The sequence below is a fragment of the Poecilia latipinna genome, unplaced genomic scaffold (genome assembly GCF_001443285.1).
Source record: "Poecilia latipinna isolate Pla-1442-1.1 unplaced genomic scaffold, P_latipinna-1.0 Scaffold168, whole genome shotgun sequence".
NCBI classification, from domain to species: domain Eukaryota; kingdom Metazoa; phylum Chordata; class Actinopteri; order Cyprinodontiformes; family Poeciliidae; genus Poecilia; species Poecilia latipinna.
In genome coordinates this window covers 178,834-205,198 of record NW_015112784.1, presented here as the reverse complement: position 1 = coordinate 205,198, position 26,365 = coordinate 178,834, and the positions used below count along the sequence as shown (strand labels likewise).

The 26,365-nt window shown below is 43.2% G+C and overlaps 1 protein-coding gene and 1 long non-coding RNA gene across 6 annotated transcripts in view; both read right to left on the bottom strand.

The window, feature by feature from the left end:
* The window catches only part of ddr2l (discoidin domain receptor family, member 2, like), a 28,012-nt gene extending 12,299 nt beyond the window's left edge, over positions 1-15,713 (bottom strand). Inside the window, exons 1-12 of one of the 5 annotated variants that reach the window (XM_015029945.1) lie at positions 15,299-15,713; positions 4,465-4,563; positions 4,264-4,366; positions 3,900-3,975; positions 3,578-3,730; positions 3,315-3,462; positions 3,124-3,232; positions 2,864-3,053; positions 1,444-1,684; positions 1,213-1,311; positions 998-1,140; positions 789-900 (exon numbers count right to left, since the gene is read on the bottom strand). In XM_015029945.1, coding sequence (XP_014885431.1) covers positions 789-900; positions 998-1,140; positions 1,213-1,311; positions 1,444-1,684; positions 2,864-3,053; positions 3,124-3,232; positions 3,315-3,462; positions 3,578-3,730; positions 3,900-3,975; positions 4,264-4,366; positions 4,465-4,525 — 1,435 coding nt within the window. In that variant the 5' untranslated portion in view covers positions 4,526-4,563; positions 15,299-15,713. Of the gene's footprint in view, positions 1-788; positions 901-997; positions 1,141-1,212; positions 1,315-1,443; positions 1,685-2,863; positions 3,054-3,123; positions 3,233-3,314; positions 3,463-3,577; positions 3,731-3,899; positions 3,976-4,263; positions 4,367-4,464; positions 4,564-5,307; positions 5,586-15,298 lie in introns of those variants that run through there. The other 4 variants (XM_015029943.1, XM_015029944.1, XM_015029946.1 and 1 more) reach the window with 4 other exon arrangements.
* A 1,202-nt stretch (positions 15,714-16,915) lies between these two features.
* On the bottom strand, positions 16,916-23,721 carry LOC106945930 (uncharacterized). Its single transcript, XR_001424656.1, has 3 exons — positions 23,635-23,721; positions 22,727-22,774; positions 16,916-17,205 (listed from the first exon to the last, which is right to left on the bottom strand). It is a non-coding gene; the product is annotated as an uncharacterized LOC106945930 (long non-coding RNA).
* Between the last annotated feature and the right edge of the window lie 2,644 nt (positions 23,722-26,365).

Sequence of the window (26,365 nt, the reverse complement as noted above, 5' to 3'; positions counted from 1 at the left end):
TTGTAGGTTATGCATCTCTTGGGGTGCAGTGAGACAAGAGCCTTCCTCTTTCATGATGGTTCATTTGCCAATTGACTTCAATGTCAGCTTCTTTGAAATCAAAGCTACTTTACTTCAATTGCCAATTGGCAGGTCTATGGTGATTAGGTCATCATGCTAAAGGTCATCAGTCGGCCTTGATGCTAAATCCAGGTTCTAGAAGCTCAGTGGGATTTCACAGCGATGCCACTGAGGCCCAGTTTGACGTCCATGTTTCTCTGACAGGAAGCTGAGGAGCAGCAGGAGGAGCAACATGCAAACAGAACTCAGACAGAGCAGGACTTCATCTGGGAGCAAGCCTCTGCTTCACCCTGCAGCCAACATGACTTCCTGTAGTTAAAACTGGCATCACTTCCTGGATCAACAGACGCACAAAGCCTGAGTGGCGGGTCGGGCTTCGGATCTGACAGTCGTGTTGCTCTTTGTGCTGGAAGGGTTGAGGCGGCAGCTGGAAAATCATTTGTCCTGACAGACTGCGAGTTGTTGGCCTTCTGCTGACAAATGTTTCCTCCATCTGAGCTCTAGATGTTTCCTCTGATGACCTTTAAATGAATTATGTCTCATCTCATCCCTACAAACAGTCAAAATGTGTTTTTCTGGAAAATACTTCTGTTTTTCTGTGATAAAACATGAAGCAGCTGCCGACTCTGTGTCTTCAGAACATAAGACGCTTCAGCGCTGAGATGAACAGTAATGAATCTTAAGACCTGAACAGGTAAACCGTTGTGGCTTCCCAGTGACAGCGCTACCTGCTGGAGGATGCCGGGAGCGCGGCGGCACCGGGGGCGTCTGCAGGATTATGGTGTCGCTGCAGGACGACAGGCGGACCGTCACCTCCTCATCCAGGATCTGACGAGGAGCCTGGGTCCGAAAAAATTAACTTTTACTTTTCAGTTCACAGGACCTGTATTTTAACTAAGATCAGTTCAAGAAAGATATGTGTTTTTTTTCTTTGTACCTTCTCCAGCACTTTGCAGACACACTGGCACCAGAGGATGAGGAAGATGATGATGACCAGCAGGAGGATGATGGTCACCAGGCAGCCAATCAGGATGGGCGTGTTCCCTTCGTCGGAGCTGCTGCTGGCGGACGGAGCAGCTGCTGAGGAGAACCGGAGAGAACATGAAGGTTTCTGCAGGAAACTAAACAATCTAAAGGAACATGACGTCTTACCTGTGTTATCAGACTTTGGTGTGGTTGTCATGGTGATGTCCCTATGTCCTCCTGGAACAGATGTCCCCATCAGTGGCTGTTGTGTTGGCAGGATGATGTCTTCTAGTAAACAAAAACATGGTCATTTTTTATGTTTTACAACCTGCACAAAGTTTGACTTTGTGGTAAATTGCTAAAAACCAGAGAACCGAACACTCAGACCTGAGGAACGGCGATAGGCTGAATCGTTACCTGACTGAAATGAGATCTCACTGAACATCATCCAGACGTCTGCGTAGTAGAAGCGGCAGCGGAGCGACCTGGCGGCCCGACGGCTCAGCGGCACAGTGACGTAACGGGCGCTTGGGTTCCTGTCGTCCAGAATGGTGGAGAAGGAAACGGGCTCCGGCTCCCAGCTGAGGGAAGGCTTAAACCAGCAGGACACGGAGGAGAAGATCTTCACACCGCGGGTGTACATGTTGTTACTGTGAACCTGCATCAGGATACAGGAGGAAGTGAAGAGTTGGACAGAAAGACAGAGGAGGACAAACGAGTCAATGTTGGGAAAAACAAACATCTGTTTCAAGACAAACTGTTCAAAAGTCACTGAATTTGTTACTTGTTGCTTTTTTAAAAAAATAAGAGGCTCAGACCACTAAACCCCCTGTGTTCAGCCCCACATTAGGCTCCGCCCTCTGTGTCTATTAGCTCCGCCCCTCTGTGTCTATTGGCTCCGCCCTCTGTGTCTATTGGCTCCGCCCTCGGTGTCTCTTGGCTCCGCACCTTAGTGTATCTTGACTCCGCCCACTGTGGTGAAACGTTTTTACATTTGTCTGGAGGCGGGGCCAGGCATTCGGGGCCTTGCGTTCGGGGCCCCGTGTTCGGGGCCAGGCGTTCGGGGCCACGCCTTCGGTGCCACGCGTTCGGGGCCACGCGTTCGGGGCCACGCGTTCGGGGCCAGGTCTTTGGGGCCACGCGTTCGGAGCCAGGCGTTCGGGGCCAGGCGTTCGGGGCCAGGCGTTCGGGGCCAGGCCTTCGGGGCCACGCGTTCGGAGCCAGGCGTTCGGGGCCAGGTGTTCGGTGCCAGGCCTTTGGGGCCACGCGTTCGGGGTCACGCGTTCGGGGCCTTGCGTTCGTGGCCACACCTTCGGGGCCAGGTGTTCACAGCAGGCTTTGGTTCCACTCTAACTGAGGCAGTGAGGCCTTTAAAGCTGAATGTTCTGGTTCTTCTGGACCTCCTGAGCCTCTGATGAGCTGTTGGGGTGATTCTGGTGGGTCGGCCCGACCTGGGAAGGTTCTCCACTCTTCCATGTCTCCTCCATGTTTGGATCATGTTTGTCCCGAAGCCTCAGAGTCTCTGTAACGTCTCCCCACTGATACATGTCAGGGACTTTGGGCCTCATCTGTTCTGCAGGTCGGCAGGAATCAGGCCTGGTGTGGTTAGTTAAATGCAACCAGAGAAAGTGGTTAATCCCAGTTAATTCTGGATTTAAGAGGAAAGGGATTACTTTCACCCAGGGCCGGTGTGGTCAGGACAACTTCCTGAGTTTTCTCTGGTCAGTTTTGTCTGATATTTGAATTTATTTGATGATTTTCTTCATGACACTGTAACTGTGAACTTTCTGGATGTTTTAAAGTCTGAGTGAAATGAGAAGAGAGCTGAGCTGCAGACCTTCATGGAGGTGAAGTTCCTCAGCCTGTCGAACACAAACTCCATCTCCACGTATCCCTGAGTCCCCTGCGTGTCGTTCCTCCAGCCCAGGTAGTCGTATCCCTGCCACACGTTGTACTGGCGGATTGCCAGGAAGTCGTCGCGGCCCGTCACGCCGTCCGTCAGCTGACCCAGGCCTCCGGACAGCTTCCTGTTAGGAGAGACGCCGTCAGTCAGAGGGAACCGGGGAGCTGGACCAGCTGGTGTTTAAACATTCTGACCTTTTCTCGTGGACGCCGTCGTACGTGGAGTCGTTGAGGCTGATTACTGACGGGTTACCGGGCGCCATCATGAGCTGACCCTCTGGAGCGCTGTAGGACAGCAGCCCGTCTGCAGACAGCAGGGAGAAACCTGAAGGGTTCTGCTTCATGATCATGATCTGAAACGGATCTCTGCCCAGCATGCGGCGTACCGTCCCAGGGACAGCCGTACAGCTCCACCCTCATGCAGACGGTGGAGGACAGCCTGGTGACGGGGATGACGCGGACGAAGCGCGCGATGATCGGAGGCTTCAGGTCGTTGGAGAAAATGCCGTAGGTGTCTTTGTTTCCGTCCAGGACCTGAAGGAAACAAAACTCTAAAATAAAATTTACTGACAGAGTAAAACCTGGCTCTGAACTGGTTCCCTCCAGTCCAGCTCCAGTTGTTTGGTTCTGTTGTATTCGGGTCTCTCACCTCCTTTCCCAGCCGGTTCTTCCAGGACTTCCACAGCTGTCCGTCTCGGCTGTAGTTCAGGCGGTAATGCGTGGCGAACTCCTTCCCCAGACCTCTGGCGTACCGACCCTGAGTCCCGAACAGCGTCAGGAAGGTGAGTCTGCGCAGGTCGATCTGCAGCAGAGCGTCAGTTCAAACCTTTCAGTCTGAATGAGCAGCATCACTTCCTGCTCCACCTTCCACTCCTCACCACCTTCACCTCATCTAAACCACATAGAGCCTAAAGCCAGAGCAGAGCTGCTGTTCAGACTGATTTTTAACCTTTGACCCTTTTGAAACCAACCTGCAGGTACTGAGAGTCTGAAGGCTCCAGCTGCCCTTCAGGACACCAGGCTCCGTCTCCGTCCTCAGAGTTCAGCCTGCAAGTCAAACATGTTGGAAAAAAGTCTGAAGGTTCACAAGGTTTCATTGGAAACGGCATGCAGAGGGAACCAGGCTGGGATTCGAACCCAGAACCTCCACTGTGCTGCAGCCACATCACATTCACAACCCTTCAAAGTAAAACAGATTCTCCTAGAGACATCATTTTATTTTTGTTTAGGTTTATTACATTTTATTCAATGGGGCATTAAAATTTTATGATATTAAAATGATTTCACAAAAACCGATATTCCTTCCAGTCTCCGGCTCCATGAAGCCTGGCTGACCTGGCGTACTGCGGCCCGGTGGTCTCGTACCACCGGCTGGACGCCGTCAGGTCCTCGTTGGGGATCCGTCCGTCCTCCATGCCCAACGCATAGCGACAATGTTCTGAACACAGAATCACACAGACCCGTTTTACTCAGAGGTTCCAGAACCGTGGGGGTTTGGGCCACATCGGGGCGGCCATCTTGTCTCAGCGTGTTCACCTGGATCGATCTGTCCAATGGCTGCTGGAAGCTGAAGGATCAGCAGCAGGAAGAGGTGCATGATGGTCCAACGGTCACACCAGCAGGCGCGCTACATCTCTGAGAGGAAAACAGGAAAAATTATTAAACTTTTACATCAGTGATGGTTTTTATGTAGTGATCAGAGACAGATGTTACATTTCCAATCAGATTCCATCTTCATTCGATGGAACTGAACCAGATTTCCCTCCATGTGTATTTAGAACCATTCGCTTTATTTATGGAAACATTTTGACTTTTTTAGAGAGAAATTTTCCTCTAAAGCTCTGAACAGTTTGAATTTGTCTTTTAACCAGAACCAGAACCAGAACCAGGAGTTAATGAAGGCAAACTGACACACAGAAGATCATAAAAAATGAAATATTCACAGAAACAGGAAAGTTTACATGATCCATCCAGCAGGATGTGAGCCACGCATCCTCAGCATGTTGTGTTTGTTGCCAAGGTGACCAGAAATCCAGAAAGTTTCAGTTTGATGTGGGATTTTCTGACCTTAACCTTTAGAAACATAAAAATCCCACAGAGCTGAGGGTTAGGGTTCAGGGTCCTGCAGAAACATTCAGGACTCCAGTCTTCAGCCTTCAAACATTTTAGATAAAGATCCAACATTCCTTTTATGACATGCAGCGACAGACGGGTTTTATTTAATTACAGTCAGACCCGGTCCAAGACATGCAGAACTGTTTGGTTCTGAGACTCGACCAAACTGTTTGCGTTTCCTGCTGCAGGTCAGTGTCTCTGAACGGCTGAATTAATGAAGGTTTCTGTGTGATTTCATCATGTTGCTGCTGTCGGCGCGCTCACTGAGGTTACACAACAGAAACATCTCAGGCTCCACATTCATTTCTGATCCCCTCTCTGCTGCCAAGGTCCGTTTCAGAGGGACGGACATCTCTCCAGGGAAAACAGCTGGACAGGGCGGGAAGAACGAGGACCGGACAAACTGGGAGAGAGGGACGGACACAAAGACAGGAAGAAGGAACGCTGAGCTGATAAGAAGTAAAAGAAAAACAGGCAGAAAGAAATGAAGGAAGGAGAAAAGGTCCATAGAACAAAGAAGGGAAGAAGAAGAGAGCAGGAAGCTGAACTTTCCATGGTTTTAAAAGGTCATTAAACTTTACAAGGTCATTTAAATGTTAGATATTACAACTTTTATAATTCTGAGACTTAACAACCGAAACTCTTTCAACATGGCATGAAATGTTAGCAATGCAGACAAAATCCTAAAGTTTAAAGTAAAAACCAACGTAAACGAGGAACAAACCCATCCAGCCACCAGACAGGTAAAATAATCTGGATCTTACAGTTTGACTGAGGAGAAACACGAATACTTTGTATTCAACTGATGAGTGGAAAAAAGTAAATTAAATTAGAATAAAGCTCAGTGGCTCCACATATAACAAAACATCTGAATCGTTTCTGTTGCAACAAGGAGGCAACGGCAACAGCAACAGCAACGGCAACAGCAACGGCAACAGCAACGGCAACGGCAACAGCAACGGCAACAGCAACGGCAACAGCAACGGCAACAGCAACGGCAACAGCAACGGCAACTGAGGATTCATTTCACATCGGTACCAATAAACATGGAGGTTTTAAAGACCAAAATTCATCAATGTTTTATATTTTATTCTTTCATATTTAGCTAATATGCAGATTCACTTGCCTAACTAAACATTTAGTTTAGAGCTAAATATTTAGCTCTAAACTAAATGTCTAGTTAGCAAACTAAGTAGCTCAGAGATAAATGTTTATCTTCCTTATTAAAGATGTAGTTTAGAGTTCAATATTAAATGTGTAAATGAAATATTTATCTTGATATCTAAATTAATTTGAAACTGTAGAATTTATAAATGAATAACATGATGAAAATATGAGCTGTAACTTTACAAACGTCTCTCCTGTCAAACTGAGACCCTGCAGGTGAATCTCTGCATGTTTGACCTGAAAGCTGCAGCTCAGCTCAGGTTCCAGGTTCACCTCCGTCTCATTCAGCACTGAAACTCCAACAGCAACTAAACCTGCAGCAACATGTTGGGGACGGTTCCAGTCAGGCCTCAGTTTATTCTGCTGCTTATTCAACAAAACTGAACCTGAAAGTATCTGATGACCTGAAGACTTCCTCCTGCAGCTCCTGAAACAATCTCTTTATTTCTGTCAGAAATGTCTGTCTTGGTCTCAGGAAGTGACTTTATTGACTTGGTCCAGAGGAAAAGGCCGAGCCGGAGGCAGAGCGAAGGAGAGGAAGCGGCTTTATGTAATGTTCTGGCCGGAGCTCAGATTCCTGCACCGTTGCTCATCTCTGCAGCTCAAATCACATGACAGCAGAGGGAAAGACACAGGGGACCGAAAACAAACCGGGTCCAGATGACGGTTCACTGACCAAACATCTGCAAACAAAACATCATTTCAAACATTTTTTAAATAATCTGAAACATATTTTCCGCAGCGGGAAATAAAACTCCTCTAGGAGCCGTAAAAGAAATAATAAGAATATATCTCAGCATGTTGCTGCCTCAGTGAGGGACCAGGCCTGAAACAGCGCCACGCCTGGCAGCTCGTGGTATTACACCCTACAGTTTGGCTCCAGTAAAAACATGCAGCAGAACCTCTGCAGGTTCGGCTCAGTGTGCATCATGTTCTGAACCCAAAAACTCAAAGATTTAGCCGTTATTTTCCCCAAACCAACAACCAGGCAGCAGATTATTTCATTCAGGCTGAAATTCTGGACATTTCGGATTAAAACAGTGACAGTTTGGGATGTTTTGTAGTAATTAAGGAACATTTTGATTCCTGACTCAGTCTGCAGACATTTAACTCAGTAACACGTTCACCATCATGAATCCTCCCAACAAAACAAGGAAAAACGATTATTTACTGAACGTTTGCCTCATCATCATCATCATCATCATCATCATCATCATCATCATCATCATCATCATCATCATCATCATCATCATCATCATCATCATCAGCATGACGCTTCAGACACAAACTGATTAATTTTATCTCTAATCCCTGAATAAAGTCAGACACGTTTGGAGCCCAGATAAATAAAATACTTCAGTAAAACCAGACATTAACATGAACATGGTGACGCCTCGCTGTAAATGTTCCTTACAGGCTCCGGTAGCTTTACTGACCTTAAACTGACAGGAAACCAGCAGAGAGGAAACGCAGCAAACGGGCCGGGCTGTGAGCAGAACCCGGGACAAACCAGAACCAACGGCTCCGGTTGGTCCAGAACCCACTTCAACCCAAAACAAGTCAGACGTTAAACGGTTTGACTTCCTGCTTTTCCTCCTGCGATGAATAAAAATAAAAACCAAACTTCTGTGATCATAAACAGTTTGGTGATTCTTCTCAGTTTCTATGAACTGATGAAGGAACCAGAACCTGATCAACAACATTCATTCTGATAAGATGATTAAAGTCTCGAGGTTTAAAACATTTCTTTCAGCTGCTTCAGATGATTTATGGGATCGACTTCAGCCGCTCTGCTGCAGCAATCATCTAAAATAACTCTGTTCTGGTTAATTAGCTGCAGCACAGAGTTACTCTGTTTGCTCTCAACATTTTCCAGTTTTTTTTCTCCTTTCCTTCTTCACTCTTCTCTTCTTATCTCCTTTGTCTGTTTCCCTCTTCCTCGTCCTCGCGCCCCTCCTCCTCTTCCTCCTCCTCCTCCTCCTCCTCCTTCGTCAGAACGAACTGAAGCCAAAAGCCTCAACATTCCAAACATTCAACGCAACCCAGATTTCTCCCTGCTCCTTTTCCCGGCCCGTCTCCGGCTCACACAAACACACAGGAATCCGTCCCTCTGCTCTGCTCCTCACCAGATCCCAGCTTATCGGGGTGAAGGAGGCAGAGTTCACTGGGAGCAGAGCAGCAGAGGAACCTGCGTTAAATCCGTCTGACGGCCCGACAAAAGGCCAGAACAGACGGCCTGCCTGAGGTCCAGCAGCACAACACGCCCAGAACCGTTTACTCAGTCTGCAGCCTTTTGCTTCTTGCAATAATCCTGAAGCTAAAGTCTAAGGTTAAAGGTCAAAGTGTATTAGAGCATTTATGCTTAGTGTGTTCTCATAATTAAAAATCCAAAGTTAGTTTAAATTTATCTGGTTAAGACGCTGATTTTCAGAGATTTGGTTGAAGTTATTTTGTTTTTATTTTGGGGCGTTGGAGGACAGGCTGACTCCATCCAGGTTCATCTCTGGTTTTTCTTTCTCTATGAAATCATAAATATATGGATCAAAACTCATCCTGCTTTATACCAACTGCAGGAGATATTTAATCCTCTTTATGCTTTTTCTTCTGGGTTTTAGCTTTTGGTGCAGACAGAGAACAGCAGCTGAACCAACGCTACACGGCTCGTTAAATGGGAAGGAAGCATCAGTACGTAACACCATGAAAGATTAGAAAGACAGGAGGAAACCTAACAAACCAGCAAACAACAAATGATTTAAAAGAGCTCTGAGGGAAACCAGTCAATAACAGTACACAACAACTACTTTAATCAAAACTCAAATTCAGATGGAGAGCATAACTTCTGCTCCAGTTCTGACCAGCATTCTTACTCTGATGAGCACATTGTTACCCTTAGCAACTGTGTTTGGTAAAATATCAGCAAGTTATGGTGAAGGAAAGCAGCTGAAAGTCTCACTTTTCAGTCAGTCTGATTTTGCTTTGTGAGGGTTTAGCTAGCTGTAGCATGTAGCCGTCAAAACGCTCTTCCACCAAAGTGTCCCAGACCCAGAAAGTCTCATCATGTGGTGGATAAGAGAAGTTAAATCTCAGGCAACATATTCAGTCCAACCATCTCTGCTTCACTTGGCTCAGACACTGGGAAGAAAAAGGTTTTAGCTGCAGGTAAACACAGGAGGAACATCTGGAGAGAGCAGTGAGTGATTTATTGATATAAGGAAGACCTGAACTGAGTCTGATGTGATTAAATCTCTATTGACTCTTTTGAGATAAACAGCACATTTAATATGAAACCACCCAAAGCTAAGCGACGCGTCCGACTCCATGTTGGATTAGCAAACAGCATCAGGTGAAACGGTCAACATGATTCTTTAACGTCTCTGAGGAAACTTTCTGTCCAGGCGCTTCAGATCAATGTTCCTCCAGATCTACGTTCCTCCTGTTGCTTCACTTCCTGTCCCGTTTCATTTGCATCGCCATGAACATGTTCATCTGGTTAGAGCCGTAAATAAATAACAGATTTTTGACACTACATCATGAAGTAAAGCGAAACATTTTCCCCTCCCCCAGGAATGTCGTGTCTTTCCATGAACAGACTGGATGAGATGCTGTGAAACCAGAACTGATGCAGATCACTGGATTCAGGGGAAGTTTTTTAAGACACATCAAACATGTTTTCATTTCTCCTTCAGCTGGACTGAACCAAACCAACCAGTCAGAGAAGATAACGACCAGATGGAGATAAACTTGAGAACCCAGTGGTTTCACCAGGCAGGTTTAGAGGAAGATCCTTTTGGTGGTAAATAAAGTCATATTTAACTTCCAGCTGTTCAGAGGTTTCAGCTGACTTTACGTGTCCTGAAGCAGAGTTTAAGTCAACGTGTCCTGGAGTGAATGCTGCCCTGCTGATGCTTTGTGTTTGTGGGTCGGTGCTGCTGCTCTGATTATGCAACAGCAAACAGTTTGTTCCAGATGTGCTGAATGTGGGACGCTGTCAGCCAAGAAGGAGTTCCAGCTGTTGGACCAGAACAGGAAGAAAACGTCCTTATAAAAAACACAAACAGATTCTCTTATCAAACTCTGAAGCAGAAACGTTCAGATGTTCTCAGCGTGAAAACTTTCTGCTTCAGTTTCTCTTTTCCATAAAAGTGATTCTCATATTCATGGATATGTTAGTAAACGCCTGAGGAGGCAGACATGTTGGAGGGAGATTCATGTTTTAAAGTTTCAGATAAAAGTTGAGGCGTTAACCAACCGCAGCTTTAAATCGTTTCCCTGGAAACCAAAAAACAAATCAGAGGTTCTGTTCTTTATTTGGGTCAGGCTGAAAATATACCAAAGATTATTCACTTATGTTGGTAACTTTACATAAAGTAATGATGCTTCCTTTAGTTGTTACTGTATCAGATCCACAATTTAAATTAAAATCAGATATCTGATGAATTTGAGCTTTTAGACGGGAAAATATTTAATTTTAATTTAGAGGAATGTTGGGAGTTTGAGATAAATGACAAAACGGTTTTCAGGTATTCTTGTGTTTTCAGAGGGAAGAACGATGCAGAGCAACATGGAAATGAAAACTAGGAAGTTTAAAAAATGACTTATGGCTCCAGCATTAAGTATCATTTCACCCTAAAGACACAAGAGACGTCCAGTTCCAGTTTCATGTCCTGGACGACTCAGAAATCATGTTTAAACAGCAGCAGAAACCTCATTGTTTTAGGAATTATTACTAATAAATGAACGTTGATATTAAAGTTAACCTGCTGAGGTAAAACTGCTTTGACTCTGACTGAATTTATGTCCATCATTAAATGGACAGTCAGATTCTGACGGTTTAGTTAAAGACTCTGAGGTCAAACAGCAGATCCTGTCCTGGCTTCATCAGATCGTTACATTCTCCTCATTCATGATTTCACTGCACACACTAAATGGATGAAAATATATACATTCATATTCAATAATGATCTATGAATGACCCAGTGTATTGAGTCTCATCCCTGCAGAGCGCCACCTGTGTTGCATTCAGGTACAACCTGAAGAAAAGCCCAAGAACCAGGCAGCCTGGCAGCAGGTCGAGTTCCTTCAGTTCATGACTGAAACTGAGCAGTCAGTCAGTCAGACTGCAGCCTGAGTTCCCCTTCAGTTCCTGCTCCAGTTTGGGTTTGGGCAGCGACCCGAGACGGCCGGCCTGGCATGGAGAGCTGAAACCTTGGAGGAGGCCGTCCGGCACCGAGCCGCTCACCGGGTCAAAGCTGAGCTGCAGGAATGTGCAGAATGTGCACATTCTGCACATTCTGCATATCCCATGTTAAATCAGGGATTTGCATGTTAAATCAAATCCATGATTTAACATGCAGGGATTTGAACCGACACCGCATGAATCAGACCCACCTGGGAACCTGAGCGTGGAGACCCAAAGAACCCCAACAGAACCAGAGACTGGTTCTGATGGGACCACAAACTGAGCTGCTTCACATCCAGCTGAGGTGAACATGAAGCTGCTCAGGTTGAGGAAAGTTAAACGGTAAAACAGGCTGGATGTGTCAAAGGTTTCTGATAATTATTAATTATAGTTTCTGACAGGCAGCAGGTGCTGGAGATCTGCTGGAGGTCAAGAGGTCACCCCTCTGTGACAGAGTGAGGCTGAGAGCGTGCCGGTCCAGACAGACCAGAGTTTGGTTCCGTCTCACCATGAAGAACCTCACCATGCTGTCCAGAGCCGGTCAGAACGACACTGGAGTCAGCATGATGCTGCCACTTCCTGTCCACCAGCAGTTCCTCCTCCAGCCCAGCGCCAGCAGCTCGCCTCAGACCGTGACCTCACATCCTGCTGTCAGACGACATCAGCATGCTAAGCTAGCACAATAAGGTTAGCATGTCAACAGGCCCCGCCTCATCCCACACTCTGACTGTTCCCATGGCAACAAGCCTGGGAGAAGACATGTGGAGCATCCAGGCTCAGGATGATAAATGGGCGCCTCTTCATCCAGAACACCGGATGTTCCAGTTCCACTGGGTTTCTCTGACCAAACAGAGACGCCCCGGCCTGAAGCCGGATCAGAACCGCCGACCCGCTCAGAGAACTCACTGCTGGGATTCAGACAAACAGCTGATGCTAAATAAGGTTTGTTATGGTGATGATGATGAGGAGGAGGAAGGAGTCCAGATGAGCCTCAGGCTCCATCAGAACCAGAACACAAACAGAACCTGTCAGTGGAGCCGCTCTGAGGCTGCAGACGCGTTTCCCTCACAGCGTGATGATGAAACGTTTCAAACTTCCAGACGTGGAGCTGCTGAGTCAGCAGAACGCTCCGATAACAGAAACATCTGCAGCCGCTGACAACAAACACGATGAGAAACCAGGAGAAGAACACGAAACGAAACATCCCAGAAACACCAAACCACAGAGAAACTAGGAAATAATTCATGAACAGAATCAGAACAGGTTTAATCTGCACCAGCCTGAGCAGCAACATCCAGGTTCTGTCTGCAGCTCAGAGGTCCAGACCCGGTCCAGACTGGGTCTGGACCGGGTCTGGACCGGGTTCACACCTGGTCCAGACCGCAGATTCACACCCGGTCCGGACCCGGTCCGGACCCGGTCCGGACCCGGTCCGGACCCGGTCCAGACCCGGTTCAGACCCGGTTCAGATCCAGGGTTCTAACGCGCTTATATGGAATGACAGGAGTGCCAAAAAAATTTAATCTACTTTAAAACGAATGAAAAATAACAAAAGACATGTAAATAAACTAATAAATATTTTAAAAATCTATTTAATATCTAGATGTATTAAAATATTTTTTATTAAATTAAATACATTTATATATGACTTTTATTTATTTATTCTTAACTTGAACAATAAATAATGTGTTCAATACATTTATTTATTATTAAATTAAAATAATAAATAAATAATATCACTAAAAATCTTTTGTCCAATTATTATTTATTTTATTTTGGGTTTATCCTTTTTCTTTGTATTGCACTTAGTTCTGATGATGTTATTTTGATTGATTAAAATATACATAACAATAAACAAAGATGTTTTTATTTGTAAATGTATTTATACATTTATTAATACGTTTATCTCTTGTCCAATTGTTTTTGTATTTTGACTTTTTTTTAACTTTCTTTCTGTAGTGAAAGTGAATTCTGTGTTTAAACCGTGAAGATCGTTCTGGTCAACCTGTTCCACTTCCTGTTCCACTCCATCACTTCCTGTTCCACTCCATCACTTCCTGTTCCACTCCATCACTTCCTGTCTGTGCTTTAGCGGGTCAATCGGCCGACCCGTCTGCAGGTCTGCATCTGGATCTGATCGTCCTGCTGCAGCTGATTGAGTCCAACGATCTGATGTCAGAATATAAATTCATAAAACAGAAAATATTCCTGCTGCTATCAGAAATGTTCAGATGTTATTAATGATTCAGATGGAAGAGAGTCTGAACATTTTGACTCTTCTCTCTACCAGAGGATCCTCCAACAGATCGGAGCTTTATTCAGCCAGCCAATAGGAACACAGCAGGCTGCAACAGGTTTAAACTAAAATTATTTCATCAGATTTACAGAAAAACTGAATAAAATCTTTAGTTTGGATCAAACAGTATCATCTAACTCTGATGTTTTTTCTGGCTCTAGTGGCTTTTATTTCAGAGCGAAGTGACAGGAAAGGAGCAACAAGAGAAGGGGAAGACATGTGGCAAAGGTCACCAGGCCGGGAATCGAACCTGCGACAGCCACGTTGACGACTAGGGTCTCCATATGTGGGTGGTGCTGAACCTCTGCACCACCACAAAGCAACTGAACGCTAATATTCATGAGAATAAAGTTCATAGTAGAGTTAAAAATGCTTCTCAGGAACCCGGCTGGTTGAAACCTGCAGGTTTCCATGGAATTAATAACTTTAATAACTGGATCAGATTAGAGATTAAGGAGGCTTTGAGGTCTCAGTTACCATGACAACAAGCGCAGATGTCAGACAGTTTGCTCAGAAAGAACATGAAGCATAAAGAGCCAACATGGGAAAGACAGGAGAACATGCAGCTGTTTGGTTCTGAGTCAGAGCAGAACCAGGAGCCACATCGCCATAGCAACCAGTGGACTCCATCAGCAGGTAACTGGATGTTTAGGGTGATACCATCCATCCATCATCCATCCATCCATCCATCATCCATCATCCATCCATCCATCATCCATCCATCCATCCATCCATCCATCATCCATCTATCCATCATCCATCCATCCATCCATCCATCCATCATCCATCCATCCACCATCCATCCATCCATCCATCATCCATCCATCATCCATCCATCATCCATCCATCAGCTGTTTCTGTCTCCATGTTTTTTCTGGTCTGTTTGTATTAACCTGGTTCTGGTTCTGCAAACGGATCAGAACCGTCTCTCAGTGGGAGTTTGTTCTGCTTCTGTTTGTTCTGCTGGTAAAAATAATAAACCCAAACATGATCCAGAACCAGCACCGGGTCAGAACTCAGACCCGACCTGCAGAACCTGCAGAGCTGGTTCTGGAAGAACAGGAAACAGAACCAGCAGCACAGCAGAACCTGTCACACAGAACCCGGTTCCTGCAGAACATCCAGCAGGAACAGGAGGATCTGCACCGCTGTTGTCATGACAACGTCCCAGCATGCAGTCTGGTTCCTCAGTGGACTGAATGTCCAGATGGTCCAGCTGCAGCGGATCAGAACCATCAGAACATCGGAACCGACCTAAAACATCTGGAGTTCTGGAGCTGACTGAGAACAGAATGAATGGACCGGATTAATAATCCAGATTATTCCAGATGTTCTGTTCTGGATCAGCTGCAGGTCCAACAGAACCATCCAGCTCCTGCTTGTTTCTAACTTCCATTAAAACCTCTGAAAGGTTCGGGTTTCGGTCCGGCAGACCCGGTCCAGTCTCTGCTCTCCTGCTGGGAAGGATTAGTCCCAGTTCATGGAGCGGATCTGGATAATTCCTGGAAAACCAGCGGGTTCGGTTCAGAACAAAGCCCAGAGTTCCGATGGTCTCCTGAAGGCCTCATCTGATCTCAGAACCCTCTGGGTTCGGGAGGTTCGGGACTTTTTACCTGTTTTCAGCTGTTTCTCTCCGGGTCCAACGCAGCAGCTTCACAGCTTCTCCCCGGCTCGGCTCGGCTCGGTTCGGTTCGGGTTCCCTCACTGGGTCATGGTGGAGGAGTCGATCCGTCTCTTCAACTCCCGGCGACTTTCCGAGAAACTCCTGATTTGATCAGATTCGGCTTGTTTCGGAACAGTCCGTTCGGATCCAGAAAAATCCGATCAGCTCCAAAGACAAAAAAAAGTTTCTGTGTTTTTACATCACATCCCGTTTCCGAACCGGAGGAAGAGGAGGAGGAAGAAGAGGAGGAGGAAGGCAACCTAAGCCTCTGACTCTGTGACATCTGAGAAGTTCTGCAGAGGAGGCTAAGAAGGGAACTACGGAGGGAGAGAGGGACATTTCCACCCCTTCCTCCTGGTTCTGGTTCTGGGATTCAACCACACGGTGAAAAAGTTTAGGGTCCCCTCATACATTTCTTCTTTTTTTCTCTTCTTTTCATTTTTCTTCTTCTTAAACAAAAATAAAATACATTTTTCAGATGATTTCTTGTTATTGCCAGAGGTCTTCAACGTGAGCGTTGCGACCCCTAGGGGTGCCGCGGCGGTACTGCAGGGAGTCGTGAGATTTCTAATCAGCTCCGGGGCACTTTTTTTTTTTTTAAATTTAAAGTTATGTCTCTAAATACACATTAATATAAAAACAGCATGAAACTAGTTGATAAAAGGAGGCATGAATTAATGTATTTCAGAAATAATAAACAGATTCAGTGAACAAATATTAGTTCATTAAATTAAAAGTTGTGTATTTTAAGTTAAAATAACGCAGAATGTTCATGGCAATATTAATCCATCGCTGCTGTTTTCAAACTGAAGTTGAAAATTAAAACAGGAAATAAAGAAGTTGTCTGATGAATGATGGATAAATTCTGCAGGTTCATGTTTCATTGGATCCTTGTTCATTTGGAAACATAAAAACCGTATTAATGGCAAAAGTTTTTCAGAAAAATAAATTCAAATATTATAAACAGAATCATATTGACCTTTTAATCCCCAAAAGTCTAATGTACATATTTAAGATGTTTTTTTCAGAAACAGATCCTGACCAAAACAGCATTTCACTGAAGTAATTAGCTTTAATTAACTCTTTGTTTAATTTGCCCTAATTGAGCAAATAAATAATATTCAGCAGCTCTTGGTTTCTTTGAGCCAAACAGCAGAGATTCAATTTTATGTGCTAAAATGCATCAAGTTATTTCCTGAACAACAAACAAAGATAAATTATTTCAGACTCAACTTTATAAAAATATTTGATTTGGTGAATTTAAATATAAATATTTGTTTTGACGAAGCAACACTGATGTTAGAGGAAGTCTTTGCAGCTGATGTTGAACTTTTTAAACATTTCTGACCTAATTTTAGCCTCTTATTGGTGGTTTAAATAAACTTCTGTTTGCCTGAACTGTTTCTTTATGTAAACAAAACTTTATTTTCTTTAATACTCATTAACAAAACCACTGGGAAACAGCAACAAATATTTTCTGTAAAGTTTTTGTGAAGTGTAGAAGTCTCATATTGTAAATTATATATAAACCCACAGGTCTGAGAAACATGACGATGGAGAGACGCCGCGGTGGGAATTTAAGTTTTTTTTTATTGATGCAGTTTAAGGTGAAGGTCAGTTTCACCTTCCAGTTTTATTTCTCTTATTTTCAGATTTTCCTCTTCAGTCTCTTCTGTTTTCTTTGGTTTTCAGGTCTCCTCTCACTTCTCCACCAGGGGGTAGTGTTGCATTATCTTTAAGCCTCCATTCTTCATCTCCCGGCCTGGTTTCCGTCTCTTCACGCATCACTTCCTCCCAACAGGTCCGTCAGCGGTGAGCGGGGTTGTCCTCAGACTGATGACGCAGGACGTCCCGCTGCTGTGGACACTCAAACAAAGACTGAAGTCAGAGGGAATGCACCACACACACACACACACCCACACACACCCACACACACACACACACACTGAAGGGTCGCCTCCAGCATCAACAGCTACTCTAAACCTCCTGGACCTGAAGGAGACCAGAGACTTTGTGGTTTGTCTCTGAAGGTGAGGGCAGCACCTGCAGGATACGTCAATACGTCCATGTTCCCACAGCAACATACGGAGACACAAACATGTCGAGTTTCTTTACATCACAATACAAAAGCTGCTGGAAAATTACTGGGAAGGAAAACATTTTCAGACGGATCTGTAGATCTTCTGCAGGGTTCTGTTCAAAGATCGTCCACTGGTCTGTAGATCGACTGTTCAATCAAACTAAATCCTGAAACCTTTAGATGAGTCCCAATAGTCCATCACACTTGGAGAAAATGACTGAATCAGTTCAGAGTCAAGCCAGATCTGGATCTGATGCAGCTGTTGAAGCAGAAACACATTTAAAGGTCACAGGACATTCAGCCGGCTGCCCTCATACCCTGGGGTAGGTATTTTACCCCGGGGTAAATATTTTGCCCCGGGGCACATTGACAGACTGTCCAACAGGACTGAGCAGGATCTCAACCCACATCTTCTGTCCTGTGGCATAACGCCCCACTGAGCCACAGTCCCCAACGGGTTCCTGTTCAATACAGCAGAAAGTTAAAATGAATAAAATCATTTTATACGTTTTTACCTCTGGTGTTGAATCTGTTTATTATTTTAAAGTAAATTATTTAAAACTATTATAAAGCTCAGCTGTGAGTCTTTGCTTTATTTGGAAGTTGTTTCTGTTCACACTTAGATAAATGCATTAAGGCTGTGGATGGTTACAAATCAGATAAAACCATTTTGGTGACAAACGGAGCCACAGGAACCTGGAGTCCAATAAATCCAGACTGATGCAGGTCGGCGTATGAAACGCTTTGGACTCCGAGGACGGAGGACGACTCCTGGGCCGCTAGTTATCAGGTTGTTTTGTATTATTGTCTGCATTAAGTTCATATAAAACTGTGACCCGGTTTCAAACTGTGGACTGGACCAGACAACCGGGGGAAAGGGGCGGGGCTTGATCAGGCGACCCGCCAACTGGAGCACAAGAAACGGCTGAACTGGGAGCTGGACCAGTTCAGCTGAGGACGCCTGCTGATGCTGGAGCAGAACGATCAGAAAGACATGAAGGTCATCAGATCATCAGTGAAACTGGATCTGATCTGCTGGGACGGAAACATGAATCCATGTGGCTGAGAGGCTCTGAGGATAAAAACAATAAAAATAAAGTCTGGTTGCATCAGTGAGGATGCAGATCAAATCGCATGACCTTTGACCTCCAGAGGGAAGTAATAAAACAGGATCAGGGGATGAAAACAGAAAAAAAAAAACCCATCTTAATCTGATCCAGACAACAAACTGAAAATGTTTCAAACAGATTATTGAAACATTGCATTAAAAATCTGACATGGAAAACATATCAGGCTTCACACCAACATCATGTTAGAGATCAGTGGAGTCCACCTTTAATCACAGGGTCTAAAATATATAATAAAAAAATAAATTAAATATATTGTGAAGTTTTTAATGTGCTTTAATGTAACATAACATTTTATTATTCAAATAAAGTTTGATTTTTTTTGTCAGAGATGATGAGTTCATCAACTTCTGGATCCAGTTTATAAAGCATCTGTGCCTTTAAAAGGAAAGAGTCGCTTTGCAACAAAGAAATGTCCTTTCTGTTTAATAGAGATAAAATTATGAACTATACTTAGATCATTTTAATAAAGTTATTAAAAAAGCTTCCCCCCCTAATAATAAAAATTCTAAATTCTCCATCTGCATCAAACTCCACTGAGGTTCATCACTTTGGATCACTGTGGACCACAAATGGCCCCCGGGCCGCACTTTGGACATCCCTGTTACAGATGATGGGAAATCTGCAGCTCACCAACAGCAGGAAGCATTAACCTGCTGCTGCAGCATCTTCCTGCTGCAGCATCATCTTCCTGCTGCAGCATCATCTTCCTGCTGCAGCATCATCTTCCTCCCAGTCCAAGCACAGCTCTGCCCTCCATCGTCCTCCAGCTGTTTGCTGTTTCTTGCCCCAGCAGAGGAACAAAGTTGCTCCTCTGAAGTTTGTTGGACGTGTTGAACCTGAATCATGAAGGAAGCAGGTTGAGAAGCTTTCAGCGCTGAGGAGGGAAATGTTTGGATGATGGAAGAAGCTCAGACTGCAGCAGAATAAAGAATGAGAGGAGCTGAAAACGCTGCTGTTATCCAACAGGTGGCGCCGGTCCAAACGGCTGACACACTTCATGTCCTCTTTCTGTCTGACTCACAAAGACACGATTCACACTGGAAACACAACAAGTGATATCCTAGAGAGGAAACGGTCACAAGCTCCAGTTTGATGCTGGAAATGAGACAGAGCTGCTGGACTGAACTGGGCCAGAAGCATCAGAACCAGCTGGCCTCCCACTGAGGCCCATTCAGCTGCATGACTTCAGTTCTTCCATTACATCTGAACAGAAACGGCTCTGCTCTCGCCTCATTGTCCTGTTGGGCCCCCGCTGGCCCCCGACCCGGGCCCCGGGTCAGGCTGCAGGCCCAAAACGAACAGCTTCAGAAAAATGTGTCACAATCAGTAGAAACTAATTTAACTGCAGAGACTCTATGACGTTATGAGCTTTAGTTCTAACTGTAAATGTTAAAAGTATCTTTAAGTTTCTGATTAATGTCATTTTAACAATCTGAAGGCGTTCATTAGCAACTGGACCAAATGGAGCATGAATATTAGAGATGATAAAAAAACTAATAATGTTGCAGAAGTTTGAAACAGAAAAGCACAAAGCAGAGCAGCAGAACATCTAGAAACATGAATCTACAATCTAGAGCCAGGAGGCGACACTGATGGAAACAACAACCAGTCAGATGAAAAACATCTGTAGTTGTTTGAAACATCTGGAGGTCGGGCTTCCTTTATGAAAACTGGACCAGGATGGAAGAACCCGACCAGAACCCAGAACCCAGATGGTCCTGCTGGTACCCCGGCCTCCTTTCCTCAGGTTTACAGTGAAGACATGCAGGAAGCAGCTTTAGTGACGACCAGAGGCAGCGACTTCAGAACCTTCTATGGTTCTGTTCGCAGCGTAAACAGAACTGAGCTGGATTACTGTTCTGTTGGCAGCAGGTCGGATTCCTGGAGCGAGGAAGAGGAGGCGAACCTTCATCAGTCCAGTCCAAATGCAGCTCCTGCTGAGGAGTCGACTGAAGAAGTGCATGATGGGACGGAGCTGCAGACGTTCAGCGCTGAATGTCTGAGAGAAACTGGATCAGGATCAGGATTTCCTCCTGATCCTGATCTAAACTCTGATCCAGATCAGAGATGTTGGGTTTTCACTGCTCCATCAGTAAAAACTTTCTGAGTTCATGTGTTAACGTTTTAAAAGGAGGCAGAAAGGAATCTAAAAATGATCAGGACACCTCAAGGAGGTTTTATGATGAAATTCCTGTTGTTCTAATTTGATCCTGGCCTCCATCTGAGCTGCAAAAAGCCCAGATTTCCTCACCTTCAGTGTGAAGTTAACTCCTACAGTCATCTTCATGCAGCCTGGGGAGGTGGAGGAGGACTTCTCAGTAAGCTGGTGATGCATTCGGACGCAGCAGGAAAAGGAGGCGATCTGGACAAAGTCCAGCTGGCCGGCGGCTCAGACAGACGGCCAGAGGAATGAAGAAAGAAAAGAAAGGAGGAAACTCAGGAGTTTCCTCCGTTTTCTGCTGACTGGCAGCTGGAAATAAAACAGGTTTTATCAGAAACCTGTCAGGGTGTGTGTGTGTGTGTGTGTGTGTGTGTGTGTGTGTGTAGACACAGACAGCCAATAGAGAAAAGAATTTAAAAAATTTAATTAAAAATCACAACAAGGTCATGATCAAAGTTATAAAGAAAACCAAAACACAGCAGGGATCATTACTAAAATGTCAGACGGTTCAGGGAACATTTCAGGTGAACAAACCTACATCTGTAACAGCTTTGGGATTTTCATGTTTTAATTTTAAATAATAATTTCATAGATTATAAGGCATTACATTTTTTTGCGCAATTAACTGAATTTTGTTTTTTTACATACAAAAAACCCCAAAATTTTTTTGTATGTAAAAACAAAAATTGTTTTTTAGGAACCAGAACCTTTTTATTGTCACTCAAGCTACGTGCGCTAACATGCGCTAACATCAGCGATGGACGCTGCTTCTCTCGACCCAATGGGGGATCATTTCTGCTTCTAATCGATCTGATTGGACGCTGGAAAACTACTGCTGTATTAAAATGAGTTAGCTTATCAGCAGAGCTATTCAAGCCTAAAATAGCATCATAAGCATAAGCATCATAGCAAAATAGCATTATAAGGAAGTTCAAAATGTTTTATTCCAAACTTAATAAAACTGAAAAGAGCAACAAAGAAAACATAACCTTTAAACCAAAACAGAGACAATTGAACAGGAACCTTAAATACTGAGTTAGAGATGAAAGCAGAACCAAATGGAATAATTGGTGATAAAATAAAACATGTTCACAAAATCACTGCATGTGGCCTTTCTGTGGTAAATCAAACAGAATACATTATTCCACTAGTTCATCTGAATTACTAAGGTATTTAAACATCTTTAGTAACCACAAACCAGTAACAGAGGTCATTTAAAGCCATTATTTCTGAGTGCGTGTTAAAGCTGACGGATCTGATGTGTGATTAATGAACAGGAAGTCACTCCTGGACGGTTCGGCTTACATCTCCTCGCCCACACAAACTGCGTTTCAGTCCACTAAGCCTCTTTAACGGGTCGAACCTGTGATGGACTGTAAACTGGGATAAAAACAGCAGCAGAGTCAGAGGAGGAGGAGCAGCAAGACGAAGAGCTGCAGGGAGACGTGTTTACTCAGAGCGCTCAGTGATTCACCGCAGAGCGGATAAACTGACCTCTGAACATAAACCAGGCCTCTGACTCCACAGCCTGGATTAAACAAGCCTTCCTCCATCAACGCTTCTTCTCTTTCTCCGTCTCTAAACCTGCAGCAGGCGGGAACTCCAGTTATGAAACTGTTTAGACAGATTCACCTGCTGGGGAAACGCCAACCCAACCTGTCACACGTTTGATTCCCACTAAAAAACTTCAAACTGAACAGGAAGGATGGGATTCAGATAAAAAGCTCCATTTATTTATTTATGCACAAATCAACCTCATGACCTCTGACCTTTTGGTATTCCAGGCCTTTAGCTTGTGTTCAGATCCTTTTGGTATTCCAGTAGAGAAACTCACTTTAAATGACCTCGAGGAACCAGAGGTTGGAACAAAGCTAACTTTGTTTCCTAACTTATCCAAACAGCAACGTAGAGGAAACAACTTTTCAGGTTCAGATTTATTTCACTTTCTAAAAGTGTTACAGCAGGTAGAAAATAAGAAAAAGACATAAAAATCAACATGAACGTTACCTGGCAGCCTCAGATCATGAGGTTGTTTTGTCCTCTCAGTCTGTGATGCTGAGATACAGAAAAGATGAAACATCAGCATCTAACAGGAAGATTTATATCCTTCTGTGTAATGAACATACTCCATACACAAAACTACAATACTTCATTTTAAATACTTCAGGTGTCACTCAGTAACTGCAATAGATCGATAAAAACTCTAGTCTTTAGATTGAGTTCATCACAAATGGTCATAATATATCTTTATTTTTATGAAATTTACTTTATGAAATGACTAAATCTATTCAAAGGCTTTTGATTCTCTAAACCATATTAGTTTTTAGTTAGTCTCTTAATTCAAATACATTTTCTCTTTTTCTTTTGTATTTCTATGAAAATAAAAATCTATTAATTTTTTAAACTACTTTAATAGCTTTTACAATTTTTATTCTGCACAAATAAAATGTATTTTAATATGAAAGCATTTTAGATTTTAACTATCCATTATTTTAACATGATAGTTTTTTATTCTCTCACTAAAAGCTGCAACACTGAAAAGGTGTAATGCTCCTTTAATGCTGTGTGCGCCATCTCTTACTCACGGAACGAGATAACAATATGGCTTCTCGGGTTTTTGCAATAATCCATAAAAATATCAAATTTAAATATAAAGAAACCAAAAAAAGTCCTTTGTGTGAGAGAACCATTTCAAAAAGTTTAAAATACAACCAGTTCAAAGTGAATTCAGCAGCTCTTCAGCCGTTTACTAGCCAGCTGTTAGCATTAATTAGCCTCCAGAAATATGTCCCGTTTTCTACTCAGTGTTAATCACAAACTGCATAACGTGACTCACCAGTTCACTTCTGACTCAATAACTTTTTCAACTCTAAGAGGTAAATATTATATATGCATCAAAATACATTTTTACTGACCTGTGATGCAGAAAACGACACACACGGTGAGTTTCTGTTGGCTGTAACAGGAAAGTTTATTCTTCTTCTATGTGCCCAACCTTCTCTATGTGACAGACGCCCCCTAGTGGCTCTATGTGGAATCGTTAAGGATAAGGTTATTCAGGTCTGAATAACTGATTTCATCCTGTCTCAGTTTTAATGGGTGTTTTAGTGAAAACATCTACGATCTGTAGATTATATATTATTAATAAAAAACCCCATTTTATTCCTTATCACAAGAAAATCTGATCATTATTCTCATCACTTGAGATGAATTTAAATAAAAAAATCTGGACTGAGGTTCCTGTCTGTTGTTTTAAACTTTCTAACTTCCTGCCTGTAATTTTCCACAGAGCTGATTTGTGTCGCTGCAGGCTCAGCGGTGAAATCAGCTCCAGCTTCAAGTTTCATCCTGAGTTTTAAAAGCCCAGAGTGAAAAGTGAAGGCGTGAGTTTCTGTTGCGCCACACGTTGAACTGTTTCTCTGGTTGTGCCAACATTCCTGCCGTTCCTCTGCGGGTTTACGGCAGCTTGTCTCTGAGTTTAATGAGACTGGAGCCAATTTATCAGGACAGCTCCAACACAAAATGTTTCTGACACAGAAACTGATAGAAAAACCTCTGAAGCAGCATTCCTCTATAGAGAACAACAATGAACAACAGCTGCTCGTAAAATTCACAGTTTTTATGTTAGAAACACGTCAGACGAAGAAAGAAATCATTCGTTAATAAAAGAAACGAGGAATAAATAGAATCAGATATCTATTATTGGATTATTTGCAGTCAGTGATGTAAAAGTCTCACCTTAGACATCAGAGTGAAGTTAAATTGGAAAACTTTGGGGTTTTTATGCTTCTGTTGAAGAAGATGAGTAAACGGATGCTGAAGCAATAAAAAGGGAAGGAAGTTAAAGACGGGCAGTTTGTCACTCATCTCCATTACCAACCATTTCATCACAGGAGGTTCGCCTTCATCTGATTAAAGTAAACTCTTTGTGTGTTCAGGGAGTGTTTCTGTGGGCCTAAATGACTCAGGGTCTGTTGGTGTGGCTGTTTTAACGCTGTTTCTATCTGCTTTTACGGGCTAAACCTCACTTTAAACTGCTGCTGTTGTGTTTGTCGACATGGAAACTATCGAGGTCATAGTTCAAATGTAATCACACTCTGTTATCAGATCCGTCACCCTGGTTTATAAAGCTGATTTTCTTTCTAACATGGTCAGGGTTCGGGTTCGGGCCACTGACTGCAGTTAGTTTCTGTAGTTTGGGTCTAATCTGACTGATTTTATGTATTTTAATCCTTTATTTAACCAGGTAAAATAAATAAGTTAAGAAATTTGCCTGGCAAGTGGCAATGACCTTACGAGGAGGAGGAGAGGGGTGTAAAATAAAAATATTGAGTTACACAAATTAGACAAAAAAACCTAAAAATCAATAAACAAGAAGTTAGTTGTGGTTTAGTTTTGGTTAACTCATTTCTCTTTGTTTTAAACCACATTTATACTAACTTTGGACTGAACTAAGTAGTTTAGAACAGAACTAACTAAACCAAATAATTTAAATTATTCCAGTACTAAACCAAAACTAATTCAGTTTCAGGCTAAAACAAAACTGGTTCTTCAAAGACCTGATAAAAATCACACCTGTCTCAGATCAGTTTGTGCTGACTAGACGGTTCAGTTGGTTTTGGTTTAACTAACTATGGTTTGTTTAGATAGAAATACATTAGACTGTAAAATATTTTCATTTAACAAACCAAAAATATTAATCTGATTTAACTGTAATCTAGTTTACAGGATGCTGTGAAGTTCAAACAGTTCAAACTATTCCAGTCTTTATAATTTACTCTTTGGTTAAATTGTGAAAACTCTTAAAATATTTGGATTTTCAAATGTAGATCTTTCTGTTTATAAACTCTTTATTTGTCTGATTATTTTTCATTCTTTTACATTTCATTTTAATATCTGAAGCCTCTATTAATATGTTTAACACAATTCAACATTTTTTATGTCTGTTAGTAGAAATACTATTTAGACGTTTTATATGGAAGCAGTAACTGTTAACTATGAAAAAAGATAATTACTTACAAAGATACTAGAATCAAAGAGACACTAAAACATGTTAGATGATGTCAGAGTTTATTTCTGGTTTTCACACCTTCTGGTTAAAGATTATGATAAAGTTGTGTTTGGTGTAAACCTACAAAGGAAATGTTCGAAAATATGAAAGACACAAAAAATAAAGATTATTTTGAGGAAATAATATTGTGATTGTTTAGATAATGTCTTCATGCTGGTTGTCATGTACATGAATTATTGTTCTTAAATTAAATAACACAAACAAAGAACCGTGATAATTTCTGCTTTAACTGTATGTAGATAATTATTTTACAGGTTTTGTTTCGGGGTTGTGCAGTGAATCCAGGCCTCTGCTGTCATCCTGGGCTTGTTGCTCTGCATGACATCAGCGTTGGTCTTTGTTGTACGGTATGTGCTTCATCCTCCATTCATGCTGCAGGTATGTTTGTTTTTGTTTCTGTGTGAATGAATGCAGAAGGTGTCCTCCCTCCTGATTGGCTGTGGTTTGTGTGTCGCTGTGTTGCATCGTGGGAAATTTGAATGAAGCTTCACAGAACAGGATGAGGGAACGGCTCCACCTGCCCGACCTCTGGGTGTTCCCTCCAACACAAATACCTCAAATACTTCAGACGTCCT